This window comes from Dromiciops gliroides, chromosome 3 (assembly GCF_019393635.1).
Source record: "Dromiciops gliroides isolate mDroGli1 chromosome 3, mDroGli1.pri, whole genome shotgun sequence".
NCBI classification, from domain to species: domain Eukaryota; kingdom Metazoa; phylum Chordata; class Mammalia; order Microbiotheria; family Microbiotheriidae; genus Dromiciops; species Dromiciops gliroides.
In genome coordinates this window covers 321045641-321061061 of record NC_057863.1, presented here as the reverse complement: position 1 = coordinate 321061061, position 15421 = coordinate 321045641, and the positions used below count along the sequence as shown (strand labels likewise).

Below are 15421 nucleotides of genomic sequence, written 5' to 3'. Positions count from 1 at the left end.
ACCACCACTCAGGTGCAGGTCTTCATTGCCTCATACCTGGACTACTTCAGGTGTCCCTGTATAAAGTCTCACTCCATTCCAATCTACCCACCATTCAGTTGTCAAAGTGATCTTCCTAAAGCACAGGACTGACTGATTATGTCACTACCTCATGAAAATAAAGTCCAGTGGCTCCCTATTACCTCTAGACTCTAATATAAAGTCCTCTGTATTCCTTCACAAACTTGTCCCTTTTTAAAAAAAAATCTTCCTCTACTTTATTCCACTCCATGTAATCTATGATTGAGCAACACCCACTCTCCTGCTAGCATTCCTAACTCATGCCTTTTCTCTGGCTGTGCCCATGAATGGATGATTTCCCTATTTCTCTCCTACTCCTGGCTTCTCTGCTTTCCTTTAAGAATCATCTCAAATTCTACCTTCTACAGGAGGCATTTTTCCAGTCTCTCCCATGCTCCCCTTCCCTGTTGATACACCCCCACACCCTCTTTATACCTCATATTATCTCCCCCTTTTTAATGTGAGATATTGGAGGAGAGGGACCCTATTTTTTTCCTTTTTGTTATATTTCCAGTGGTTATGATAAGTGCTTGACATAGAACAAGTGCTTTATAAATACTTGTTCATTGAATGACTGATTCCATGATTGGGATAATTTTGCTCAGGGTCAGATTTAATTCTACTTGATTATCTTTAGTAAAAGAGCAGAGAAGAAGTATAAGTAGTACAAAAATCATGAGAATTTTACTTTCTAATGTAATCAGAGAAACATCGTCACTCAGGAATAGGCTCATATTGATTTACCACTGCAAGGGTCCTTGGAAGTTACTGAATCCAACCTGCTCATTTTACAGATCAGAAAACTGTGAGATTCAAAATTGGATATACGGAGCATTAAACTCCCCTTTTTAACTTTTCCCTTATATATATATATATATATATATATCGCAGACCACTAAGAAAAAGAAGCCTCTGAGCTTTAATCTGTGAGTGATTAGTTTTTATTACTTGGGAATTAATTAGACAACAAAAGGTGATACCAATTAGGGAAATAGGGAAGTAGAAATACAGATGAATGACCTTAGATCTAAACTTAGTCTATTATCCTTTATAAAACTCACTGAATCCCAAACTGCCTGCCAGGCCGAGAACCAGCACACCCAAAGCCGAACACCAACCACGTGTTTCTTAACTCCTTTTGTGCACGCGCACCGCCACAGCCAAGTTTAGCAGCCAGAGAACGCCAACTTCCGTTCCCACCCTTACTTTTAAGTTCATGTCCGGAAGTTCCTCACATTCGAGTTTTCCTCCCAAAAGGGGTGGTCCTTCAAAAGTTGCTTCAGTAGCATGCGCAATCTCTCAAATGATTCAGCTAAAACTTCCGATATCAATCTTTACCACAAATAATTTTTACCACAAAACTGAGGTATAGAAAGGGAAATGATCTATGTGAGATTGCATAGATTGGAAGTCACAGAATCATGATTCAAACACAAGCTCCTTGACTTTAAGTCTACGGCTTGATCATTAATTACATCATAGCATCTCTCATACCTGATGGGCTACATGAAGATAATACATACATACTCCTTATATGGACCAGAATCACTTCTTTGCACCACACCATTGTCACCATCTTAGGCTACAACATCCCCAAGTGTTGCAATGATATCTCCAGTGTTTAGTACAATGCCCAGAACATAGTAAGCATTTCATAAATGCTTAGCGATTGACTAATGTGACAGATCAGCTTATTAGAGGAGGGTAAAGAGTATTCTTGCTTAATTTCCCCTCCTCCATTACTGATGGATGCTAACCGCTTTGTCTTTATTCCTTCCCTTTTCTAAACTCTAACTCCTATCCTTTGTCTAAACTGGAAGATGGGATGGGGAGAGAGTAGAAAGAAAGAGTTAATCATGATTTTAAGAATGATTTCCCTTTTTCCTTCAAAATATTTAGTGCAGTGCTTGTCACATAATAGGTACTTCATAAATGTTTATTTCCCCCCTTCTTCCCTTCTTCCCACCTCAGGTTTTGCTAAAGATATAGTAGAGTATAAAATAATCCACTAGCAGATAAGCAATAACTTCTTAGGTTAACAAGAAAGATAAATTGTTTAGATGAGGAAGATGCTATCCTGTAGCTTAACAAACTACATTGTCATTTTCCATTGTTGATATATAATGAAAGTGAATTTAAAATTCTAGCAGTGACTCATTTTATATTGCTAAGTTTCCTTGATGACATGAGGTTTGCCTTTTTTTCATTGCAAAAAGGTTTTTTGAGTCTTTTTGTTTTGTCTTATTTTGATACTGAATCACCCTTTGTGGCCCATGCTGAAAGAGTGGCAATCACTAATGAGTCCAACTCCATTGTTGATCAGCTGAGAAACTTCAACCTGCTCCATTTCCACTTTGAGCCCTCTCTTTAGGCAGCCTGGTGAGCTGTTTCTCCAAAGGTTTCATTACATAGGTGCTGACATTCGCTTTAGTATTACTGCTGATCAGAACTTTAGCGCTCTAGGGATCCATCAGCCTCAACCTCCTAGTATCAAGGATTATAGGTATGCACCACTATGTCTGGACTCCAAAAAGGTGGTTTTGGTTTTGTTTTGTTTTGTTTTGTTAAGAATTTAACTATTTGGGGGCAGCTAGGTGGCACAGTGGATAAAGCACTAGCCCTGGATTCAGGAAGACCTGAGTTCAAATCCATCCTCAGACACCTGACACTTACAAGCTGTGTGACCCAGAGCAAGTCACTTAACCCTTATTGCCCTGAAAAAAAAGAATTTAACTTTTTTAGGTATATTTTAATTGCATTACATGCATCTTGACCTTCTTAATAACAAATTAATGAGCATCATTTAGTGCTCCCAGGTTTTCCTGAAATTTACATGCTTAGAACTATTTATTACTATACTAAAAAGGACTCAGACTTGTGGTGGTGTTTGAGGTCTTAGGTTTGCATTTTACAAATTTCCTGCCTCCTTCTAAACTTTTAGATTATTATTTGACACTTCTTGCTTTGGTATTGGCATGCCTACTTGTAGGAATCATTCTGCCTGACATGTTTTTATTATAAAGTGAGCTTGGTTTGGCTGCTTCAGAAGTGTTTTTTCATTTGTGTTCAGAATAGAAAGGTATGCTGGTGAAACAAGTTCTAAAATGAGGAAGGTTAGTTGTCTGTAGATAAGAAGGAATTGAAATAAAATTGAATTCTTAGTGCAACCACAGCTGAGACAAACATGAAGAAAATACCAAGGAAATAAGTTGCTCGTGTTCTTCAAAAAATTTACATAGTTTTAATGTTTTGAGGTTTTTTGTTTGGACTATTCCAGTTATTTCATTAATATATGGAATTTCCAATGAGGAACATCCTTTCTTTTTTTATAACATTTTATTTTTCCCCAGTTACGTGTAAAAACAATTTTAAACACACATTGTTTCTGTTTTTTAAAGATTTTTGTGTTCCAAATTCTATCCTTCCCAGAGAAAGCTAGGTGGTGCAGTGGATAAGGCACTGGCCCTGGATTCAGGAGGATCTGAGTTCAAATCCAGCCTCAGACCCTTGACACTTACTAGCTGTGTGACCCTGGACAAGTCACTTAACCCCAATTGACTCAAAACAAAAAAAAAAACTCAAAAAAACCCCAAAATTTTATCCTTCCCTCCCTCCCCTCTCCACACCTTGAGATGATAAGCTATCTGATATAAGTTATGCATGTGCAATGCCATAAAACATTTCCATATTAGTCATTTTGTTCAAGAAAACTGTGAGAGAGTGCCACCCCCCTGCTGAGAAAGACATTGTGAGAACCAGGACAGCACTGCCCTGAGGAGAAAGCATGTGATGAGAGTCCAGAAGTTACATCTACTCATAGAACTGCCTGTAAGTCATATCAATCAATGCTACCAGCCAATTAGCTTGGAGCTGTGTGTGGGGACCATGCCGGGGGCGGTTCTGCAGGGAGTTTCTGCTGGAGAGAACAGGGAATCGGTCTTTTCTGTTGGAGGTCCTGGCAGAGTCACCAGGGTAACTAGGTTTCTTTCTGAACTACATGTATTCTTCTTCTCTCTTTTGCTACCTTGTAAATACTTTAATAAATGTTTAATGCCTCAAAGACCGGTGCTATGAGCTTCTAATTTAAGGTGACCACACATTAGATATTTTGACATCAGACTTTAAACATCACAAAACAAAAAGAAAAAAAGGAAGGAAGGAAGGAAGGAAGGAAGAAAGAAAGAGAGAGAAAGAAAGAAAGAAAGAAAGAAAGAAAGAAAGAAAGAAAGAAAGAAAGAAAGAAAGAAAGAAAAAAAGAAAGAAAGAAAGAAAGGAGGGAAGGAAGGAGGGAAGGAAGGAAGGAAAAAAGAATGAAAAGAAGAAAGAGGGGGAGAGAGAGAAAGTGGAAAATATTAGACCAGTTTATATTCAGATAATATCTTTCTTTCTCTGGAGGCAGATGACATTTTTCATCATGAGTCCTTTGGGATTATCTTGGATCTCTGCATTATTGAGAATAGCTAAGTCATCACAGTTCTTATCATACAATATTGCTGTTACTATGTATAATGTTCTCCTGGTTCTGCTCACTTCACTTTGTATATAAGGAACATCCTTTCTTAATTCAGACTGGGCTTGTTCTACAATTTATAGTCTTACAGAGAGCATGATGGGAGAGGTGACCATAACATTGAAAAAGTCAGTGACTTGCCCAGGGTCATCTAGCCAGTGTGCGATAGAGGTAAGGCTCAAACTCAGATCTTCCCTACTCCAAGAGCAACATTCCATCAACTATACCACTCTGCAATAAATATTTGTTAATGAAGCTAAACTGTGAGAGATGCTACCCTTGGAAGAGTTTTACCTGAGTGATGACTAAATGTAGTTTAGAGACATTCTGTTGTCTGCAATTATGAAAAATGGCCCCTCAGCCAACTCTTCAGTTTACTAGTGGATGGTTCATAGAAGGGGAATGGACAGATACCTATGAATGACTTTTAAATGTTATAATGATATGCTATTTCATATAAATACATTTTGTTGTTCAATTCTTTTCAATCACATATGACTCTTCATGACCCTATTTCAGGTTTTCTTGGCAAACCTACTGGAGTGGTTTGCTATTTCCTTCTTCAAATCATTTTACAAATGAGGAATTGAGGAAAACAGGGTTAAGTGACTTGCCCAGGGTCACACAGCTACTAAATCAAACTTGAACTCCTGAAGAGTCATCTTCCTGACTCCAAGTCCTATCCACTGTACCACCTAGCTGCCCTACACACACACACACACACACACACACACACACACACACACACTTATAACACATGCTTATAAATACATAAAAAAGATTTCATTTCTCTGAAAGATAAGGACCATAATAAACAAAAATTTCACTTTACTGGTCTCTACTTTTTACTTACATTCTGGTTCCTCAGAAAAAGAAACAAGTTTTTTTCTCTTCCTTAGGGGGTGATCCAAGTCACAAGACACATTCTGAAATTTCAAGGACGTCATAGCTTCCAGTGAGATGTTATACCATTTGGTAACATTAGCTATGCCATCTGGGTTCTTATCAATTTGTTCCTTAGGTAATCCTATCAGCAGCCTCTCATGGGAGAAGGTGATGTGAGGGGCAGGTTTTCCTGTAGCTGAGCAGATGACTATAAGGATACTCTTGTTGCTAGGATGAGGATAGTGCTCAATTCTTAATTCAGATACACCTAAGTCAAGCAAAAAGAAAATTCAGAAATCATTCATATCCATATAGTATACAAATGATTTCAGTCTGGGGCTATCATTTCATTGGTTTAAGGAACTCCTAAGTAGTTTAGCAATTCAGTCTGAGAGCATTTCGGGGGGGGGGGACCAAATTGTGAGAAATAATTATTAATAATCAATATCTTGGGAGACCCAGAGATTTCCTCTTCTTTCTTAGTCCTCTCTTCCCTCCACTTAATGTCAAGCTCTCCTTGAGAGATTTCATCATATCTCTTCATCTGGGCCAAGTCCAAGCCAAGCTCACAAAAGGAGCCTTATGTGCAGATAGATTCTTTTTTTCTAGATAACCCAAAGGACTTTACTGATGAGATTTGGCCTGGATGAACCAGTTCTAGGTGGGAACCATTGGATGGGGCTCTCTACATTTTCCCTTCATATCATCTTAACTGGAGTCATGTATCCCCTGATTTCATTTTAATATGACTCACCTCCAAATCATGTCAACCAATTAGATTTGAATGATGCTAACCAATTAGATTGAATTGTTAGGTGATGGACTTCCTACAGTGAGAAGAGTATATGAACTGAGATCCAATGATGAGGAAGGGGTCTTTGGTCTGAGAGAGATGTATAGCCTTGCTTTTATTAATATCCTGTTGGCCATAGTAATAAAATGCTTAAATTACCCAGAAACTACATCTCATTTTTAATTGTCACAAAATTGCCTTGAATCTCACAGTCAGTATATCAGAGGTAGGTGAGACATGAACTCGGGTCTTCCTGTTTGCTAGGCCAGGCATGGATCTTTTAGGTCATGATGCTTTCTATACTGATGGTCCTCCCAATTTTTGTTATGAAGCTTTAAATATATTCAAAACAGTTTTCCTGTGTGTTTGTAGCCATGTACCCTGAGGCCCCGTGAACTTCTCTACTTTAAGAACATTAATCATGTGTACCTTCATGGAGTCTTTAAATTGACTTAATCTGAGGGCATACAATCCTTGACTTTGACAAGGGGTAAAGAAAATCACTGCAGATAAAGAAACACACAGGGGTGTGTGTGTGTGTGTGTGTGTGTGTGTGTGTGTGTGTGTGTGTGTGTGTGTGTGTGTGTGTGTGTGTATGTGTGTGTGTGTGTGTGTGTGTGTTGGGGGTGGTGGTAGGGCAAATAGAAGTCACCATTATCCCTCCAGCTGACTTTTTTTTGAGCAATTCTTTGCACTGCTCTAACCTTACCCTTCATTCAGATACTTTTTGCTTTTTTTTTTTTTAATAAGCATCCACCTTTATTAAATACCTTCTGTGTGCTGAGCACTTTTCTAGTCTCAGTCTGTATTTTCTCAACAAGAAATACTGAGTCTTACTTCACAGGTCACAACCACATAAATGTGTCATTTGACGCAGGAGATATAGCGTGGCATGATGAGAAGGTTAAACATTTTCTAAATGACCTTCAGTCCTCATATTCTATAACTACAATGCCTGACCTTAAGTATGAGTACAATAAAATGTTAGGTATGATGAAATCTTTGGGAGATGAAACCAGGCAGAGCAGCAGATGCAAAAGATTTCTTTATACCTAATTTCTGCCCCTCCCCCTTGTCCTCCTGTCCTGCTTTTGGGAAAATCTGGCTCTTGTAGAAAAGATTACAGCACATAGTTATCCATTTACTTTGTACGCTGAAGCACATTTGTCCTCCATGGATACCATCTGGAAAAACATTAAAGAGACATTTATAACACGCATCATCCTCCAAGGTCACATTATAGATGGTCATGCTTGACGATGTCAGTTCTGCACTGCTGCAGTGGATCCGTTCTTTGAAGGCAGGGAGAATTTTTTCACCATACTGGCTGCTGTAGGTGCCTATGTTTTCTGGTATAGACCCTTGGACCTTTTGCCAGGTAATCTGCAGAACATCTGCTGGAATCGTCAAGTTACATTTCAGGGTCACATTGTTCCCCAGGAGGGCTATATCAGTGCTTTTACTCTTCATTACAAACATAGAATCTGAAACTAAAAAAACAAAAACAAGCAACAAGTAAAAGGAAAAAAAAAAAAACACCATAACACAAACTGAACAAATGTAGGCCTGGGAGGATAGTAGAAAGAACATTGAATGGGTTACATGATCAACAAGATAGAGGGTTGGATATTTTCTCTGATCTTCACAACTTCTCAAGCCTCTCCAGAAGAGAAGTTATGTACCAAAGATAAAACGACTCCACTTGCTTCCATGAACTAGAGCACCTGGAACTAAAAGAAGTTGAAACACCTCCCCCCCCCCAAATGAACTGATCTCTACTCCAAGCTCACCTGGCATGCCTTCTCCCACTGCCAACCACGCTACTTACCCTGAAGGTATACTAGGTGACCCAAGGACCCAACACACATCTTATATCCACCCCTGTTCTCCTCTCCCTCTTTCCAGTTGACATCCAGGCTGCAAATTGCAAAAGTTTGCTGAGATCTGGGTGTCCAGTGTGTCACAACAATATTCTGTGCTGCCAAAGATTTCCCCTTTTTTCTTATTTAATATTAATTTTGAATTTTTATTCTGAATTTAACACGCATCAAATATAATGGACATTTGTATACACATAGTAAAAAATAAAACCAGGATTGTACATGAAACTTCAGGTCTCTATTATGTATAGCTTACTTAATAACCTGTAGGTTTCAAGGCTATCCTGATTGTTTGATGTTCTTTCTGTTCTTTTCCTTCCATTAAAGATGCTGCAAAGAGCTCCTTTTGAAAGTCCAACTGTGGACTCCTTCAGACAAGGATCTCTTTCTTTTGTCTTAATAGTATTTTTTCTCTAATTACATGTAAAGATAGTTTTCAAACATTCATTTTTGTAAGATTTTGAGTTCCAAATTCCCTTCCCATCCCCAAGATAGGAAACAATCTGATACAGGTTATACATGTACAGTCATGTTAAACATATTTCCACATTAATCATGTTGTGAAAGAAGAATAAGAACAAAAGGGAAAAAACACGAGAAAGAAAACAAAAAACAAAGTGAAAGTAGTTTGCTTCGATCCACATTCAAACTCCATAGTTCTTTCTCTGTATCTGGATTGCATTTTCCATCATGAGTCCTTTGGAATTGTCTTGGATCATTGCATTGCTGAGAAGAGCTAAGTCTATCACAGTTGATCATCTCACAATATTGCTGTTACTGTGTACAATGTTCCCCTGCTTCTGATCACTTCACTCAGCATTAGTTCATGTATGTCTTTCCAGGTTTTCCTGAAATCATCCTGCTTGTCATTTCTTACAGCACAATAGTATTCCATTACATTCATATACCACAACTTCTTTAGCCATTCCCCAGTTGATGGGCATCCCCTCAATTTCCAATTCTTTGCCACCACAAAAAGAGCAGCTATAAATATCATTGTACATGTGGGTCCTTTTCCCTTTTTATGATCTCTTTGGGATACAGACCTAGTAGTGGTATTGCTGGATCAAAGGATATGCTGCAAAAGATGCCTACTGGAATCTGGTGGAAAAGAAAGAAAGCAGGACATGTGTCTGGAATAGACACCATATGTCACCCCTCCCCCTCCCCCCAGAAACTTGATCACCCAAATTCCAAATGATAGAAATCACCTTCAATTGTAAGAGCACCATTGTGGCAGAGGTCTGAACCACTGTGCCAGAGAACTTAGGAACCAAAGGAATGGGAAAGTACAATGTGGGAGTATTGGGGGGGGTAGTATTCAATTCAATAAATAATTTTAAGTGCTTCTTACGTGCCAGGCAATATGCTAAGTACTGCAGATACAAGTAAGAAAAGGAAAGACAGTCCCTGACCTCAAGAAGCTTACAATCTAATGGGTTACAGGTGGGGGTTAGATGACACACAAATGGAGGCAGGAAAGTGGGGGAGACACCAAGGGGTACTTGGAGAGGGGCATCTTTTTCTGTGGAGTTGAGACAAGGCAGAGCAGTAGATTCTATAATAAGGAAGGCCTTGGGAGGAATTTAGAGCCCGTTGAAAAAGAGGGGAGAGGAAGCTGAGGGAGTGGGTGTCAATTAAGACCTGAGTTAATATCGAGGTGGTGAGATCATAAGTGATGAGCTTATCCTGATAGGAGCATGTTGTTCTATGGAGCTTAAATCAGGCTGGGCAGCAGATGCAAAATGCAGTGAGAGTACATAAATGGGAAAAAAGAATAGATTTTCAATAATAAAGAGCTATTTGAAATATTCCTAGAAAGAAAACCAGACCTGAAGAGACCATTTGTTTCTTGAACTCCCCTGACTAGAGAAATATAGAAGGAAGGAATGAATGTAGCAGCCAAAGACAGCAACAGGAAAGATAACAGCAGAGAAAGCAGTAAGAGACTTCTTTCTAGTGTACCTAGAGAGGCAATGGTGAAGGTGGAAGTCAGATGGAAGTGACAGTGGAGAGGCAGTCCTGAGACACTATGAAAAGAACCAGGTGGCACACTGCCTACAGCTGAAACTGTATGTGTGTGTGTGTGTGTGTGTGTGTAACTATAACAAAATGAAAGGGTGTACAAAAAGGGTATTGTAAACAGAGGGAAACACAGAAGTATGTGATATACTAAGTAAAGCAGAAGTCTAGCAATAAAGGCAAGGTGACCCCAAGAGCTGGAAGGATTGTAGATGATGTTGGTGGGGTATTGAATAGGGGATTGTTTAAACAAATTGTGGTATGTGAATGCGAGTGAATACTACTATGCTATGAGAAATTATGTATGTGATCAATACAGAGAAGCATGAAAAGATCTATGTGAACAGATATAGAGTAAAGTCAGCAGAGCTAAAATACTATACAGAATAAATACAAAAATGTTCGTGGAAATAACCATACACAAAACAATCAAAATTGAATGTAACAAAATTATAAAAATCAAGCATGACTGATATGAAGCAGTATGAGAGAATACCTATAATTTATCCCTTCATGGAGGTAGGAGGTCCACAGGTGTTATACAATATACACATTTGGGGATTTTTTTCAATTTATTAATCAATTGTGCCAGGTTTTTTCTTCTTTTTCTTTCTTTTTTTGGGAAGTGCTTTAAAATACTATTTGAAATATAGAATGGCTCTGTGGGAGGCGGGGAGGGAGGGATATTGGAGATAAATATGATGATGTGAGAAGCAGAAAATATAAATAAAATCTTATTTAATTTGTTTTTTTTTTTAAAAAAACCAAACAAACAAAAAACAAAGAACATCAAACTAGGAATGGGAGGACTTGGGTTTTATCCTGCCATTAACTTGCCCTGTGATATTGGGCAAGTAATTTCACTTCTCTGGGCCTCAATTTCCTTATCTGTAAAGTGGGAGGTTAGATTAAATGATCTCTAATATTCTTTTCAGTTTAAAATCTTATAATACTAAAGTGAATCTAAATATTTATTAGTCTATATAATTCAAATTGATTTTCCACACTTCCCTAGGGATTGTAGAATATTTTTGATGACTAGGACTAATTTGGGGGGGCTAAAGCTGACTGGGGTGACTAATCTGGGGACTGTTGACTATTTGGCTATCTGACTGCTATTAACTTAGCATGGGCCATTTATAAAGTTCCACCACACTGCTCTACTCCCAAATTGATAAGCAAAATATTAAGAAGCCTCAACCAAATAATCAAAGCAGAGTTTATTTATGAGATACTATTGAAAATTAAGAATACAGGGAAATAAAATGTACAACCTAACTGCATTGCAGTGTGTCTCTTTCCACTGCGTCCCACCTGCTGTGCCTCAAACTTTTTTAATACAATAAGGGCCTTAGCCACCTCCTGCCTCAGGGCACGTTGCACTTTCCCTGCTCAGCTACTTTCTTCTAACTCCTCTTAATCTTCACTTTCTCCAACCTGTACCCTGTGCTGACCCCTTCTGTGCTCTCCTCTGCCTCCTTGTAGCCCCCTCTCTAGTCTGCCACGCTCCAACCTTTCTAATCTCGTCAGCCGCCACTTGACCTCTTCTCCACCTCCACTCATCCATCTGAACTCCTTGCTGTCTAACTCCCAGGTCTATATATACCTTTTCTTCTATCCACTCAAATCTTGGGGGGCTTCCTGCTCCCCCACAGACCAAGCTAATCCTCCAGCCAGGGCTGCGGCTGGTGGTGGTGGGGGCGGCGCTCCAGCCTCACGAGCCTCAGCACAGGCTATCCGGGATCTTTTGGATAGCTCTGCACAGGTCGGAGGGAGCTGGGTTTTTTTCCCCCCAGCTGTCTGACCTGGCGTCTTGTACAGCCCATGGGGCTTTTTGGCTCAGCTGAAGCAGAGGGGGAAGGGGCACCAGCACCTCCCACACAGAAGAGACCCTGAGGGCCTAAGACTTTCTGATCTCAACCTAGGGTCCCCAAATCAAAATAAATTTCCACAGTCCCCCCTTTGCTTCAAAAAGAACCACATAGTGTTTCTTTCATGAAGCAGCAAAACCAAATACCATAACCTATGCTAGGACACAATGTCAATAATAACACAGGAAAAGAAAATTGTCCAGAGGGGCAATCCCTCATGGACTCGCGCTTTGACAATGTCCACAGAGGGAAGGCCTCTGTAGAAAATACGCATTACAAATGGTATATGTGGGAAGAAACAAAAGTGTCCACTTAAAGTCTTTTTAAATCTTGTCTTCAAAAGAGCTGTTGAGATGTCATCTGGGGAACTGGACTCTGGTCTTCTCTGGACTCAGGCTGTCTCTGGATACTCATTGTTTCAGAAACTACTGTCTCTGGATACTGCTGGCTGTCACCAGTCTTTAGTATAGCATTGTCCAAAATTGTTCAATTTAAATAGTGAAAGTTCTTCAAAATGCACAAAACATATCTGAACTTTATACATATATAAGATATTGGAGTCCCCCCTTTTGCAGGATGTTTATATCCATAAGCAATAGAAAATTGAGACAGTACATCAATAACACTTTTTACCATTATATGTCTGGATCGAGGCCAAATTTAGTAATGTGTCTGTGATGAGACTTGAAAATGTTATGGAAAGGTTACCATACCACCTCATGTGGTGCATAGACATCCAATAATTGTGCTAGGCCTCAGGTGGATGGATTCTAACCATGCCACCAGACAGAATAAAAAAAAAATTAAGTTAAACCAGGTTCATGGGCTGGTGCTTCCATGACACCAGACTATTTTTGGAGTGAGAGATGTGCCCTATATAGCTGCTATTATCAGCAAACTATGAACTTACTCAATGTATTTGGACTAAGGGAATCCTGCCTCCAGGTTTCGCTGAATGGCTGTTCTCTCAGCCTCCTTCAGGGCATCTTACTCTTACCTGTCTCTCCTCCTGTTGTACATATATTTTCTCCAAGGCCTGCATTGTGGAGTGGAGTCAGCTCCATGAAGCTCAGTGTAAGAGTAATTTGTCTCTGAAATGGTAAATTTCCATAATTTAAAAATCTCATATTAATTTCACCAAAGAAAATATGATGGTAAAAATGTGTGTTATGCTGCATAACTAAATACACACTTGCAATATATACAATAATTCTAAACCATATCAAGAATAAATTGGGAAAGTGGTATAATGACCAATGCATGAAAATATAATAAAAGCTATATACATAGTCACAATGACATATTAATGATAAATGAATATAAATGACTGATAATATTAAACATTATTGCAAAAGATTCATTAGACAAATAAACCACATCATCTTGTTCATGGATTCTATATCTAGTACAATGGCAATAATAGATACTTAAACTGATAAGCAATTTATCAAAAAAAAGCTTAAACATCAGCATACTTGAAGTGAAAAAACAATTTATCAAAAGAACTTAAACATTAGTAAGATATCCATTAATTGTTTTATGAACCAAATTATAGAGTTCAATAACCCTTTTTTGAAGTTAGAGGTTCAATAACCCTTTTTAGAAGTTAAAGGTACAATAACCCTTTTTAGAAGTTAGAGCTCTTTGTGAAGAAATCCTTCTCCTACAAATGGTACAGGTGGAATGAGATGATGAGGACCAAACTGGGTCCAAGCAGGAATAGGAACAGCAACATCAGCAGGCCAAAGTGCCTGCTTCAATTCTGCCACAGCTGAAAGATGCTAGGAATCCAGCTGTAAAAATATTTGGAAAGAATTTTTTGTTAGAGCCACAAGTGGCTTAGCAATTTTACCAAAGCAGGGTATCCATTGCCTGCAATACCCAGCTGCTCCTAGAATGGCTCTTAGCTGCTTCTTAGTTAATTTTGCCACTCTTTCGTCTTCTAATAAGCAATAATAATAAGTGTCCCCAACTTTGAGGATCACATGAGATTTGTTATTCTGGGGAGGAGAATAGAATGGAATAAAAGGGTTAATGTATTTAAAGTCTATATAAATAAAATTTTCAGTATTTACTGTTGTCCATTCCTCTCCTGTACATTGTCATTTATCTGTATTTCCCTGATCTTTACCCTTTTGAGAGGGTCTGTGACTATTCTCATGTTCCTCCTTTATATCTCTTTGAAAAGGCCTATATCTGTTTTGACTCTGCTTGTCTGTATTTCCCTGATAAGATCTATATTTATTTTGATTTTGCTTATAATAAGGCTTATAATTGCCCTGATTCTGTCCTTCTGTACCTTCCTGATAGGGTCTTCTAAAGTTATTCTGATTCTGTTGGTAATAAGGCCTGTAATTGCCTTGGTTGTTCCCTCTCTGGTAAAAATTTCTCTGATTATTCCTATTGCCCCTAAAAAAGTCTTTAAGGGTTTCAGTCATTACCTGTCTCAATTCATACTTTCTGGTTCTACACTCTCTCAACAAGTGTCCTTGCTTCTCACAATGTTGACACACTTTAGGGGTCCTATACTGATTTTTAACTGTTTGACCTGAAAGTGCAGGTGCTAGGATGCTTCTGCTTTTAGGCTTTGCAGCATCCTGTATGAGGGGCTTCTGCTGACCTGCTTTTAAAGACTGGTCAACATCTTTTTCTAACTTCAGGTCATTTTTAGTAGAGGGAGCTCTGGCATCCCTCTTTTTTTTGGGGGGGGGCATCCCTCTTAATACATGGCTCACTACGGGTACAATTCTTTCTCTCTCTCCAGAGTTGTATAAGAAAATACCATGCTATGATATTAGTAATGGAGAGAAAAAAATTACAATCACTAGAGCTATTATTACTTTGCCATAATAGGGCTCAAAATTGGTCAAAATGTCCCCAGTAATATTAACGACGGGATCAGTGGGGAAAATAGACTCACTCATCTCATCATTCCAAAAATTTTTTATAGTATTGATGAGGAAAAGTTCTGTAAGGGCATAAGAAAATACTGAACTAGTCATCCTTTTAAAGTGAGGCAATATGTTGTCCCAGAATACTACAATGAAAAAAGGCAACAGGTAAAACAAATATTCAATCATGGTTCAGTATAAATGCTAAGGCTTTTCTCTGCTAGAGGCTTTCAAAAAAAATTAAGGGAAGCAGTTGGGTGGAAAAAAAATTTTCTTTTAAAAAAATTTCCTAGTGGCCCTTTAATTTTTATTTATTATTATTATTATTTTTTAAAGATTTACCAGGATAGTAAGTTAGTAACTCCTACCTGGTTCACCATTAAATATTGTAAAAAAAATTAATTATTAACAATCTAATCTAGTCTAAAAATTATATAATTGGGTTTATGAAAAATTATAATTATATGAAAAATTATAGGTTTAGGAAAATTATAATTGAGCCGTAAGTC

General features: G+C 38.4%; 1 protein-coding gene across 1 annotated transcript; it reads right to left on the bottom strand.

Moving 5' to 3' along the window:
• Positions 1 to 1188: 1188 nt before the first annotated feature.
• LOC122747537 (nectin-1-like) lies at positions 1189 to 14735 on the bottom strand. The gene is made up of 5 exons (XM_043993492.1): positions 14463 to 14735; positions 13019 to 13112; positions 7394 to 7738; positions 5424 to 5723; positions 1189 to 1337 (listed from the first exon to the last, which is right to left on the bottom strand). Exons 1-5 carry the CDS (start codon positions 14733 to 14735, stop codon positions 1189 to 1191), a joined length of 1161 nt encoding a protein of 386 aa, XP_043849427.1.
• Between the last annotated feature and the right edge of the window lie 686 nt (positions 14736 to 15421).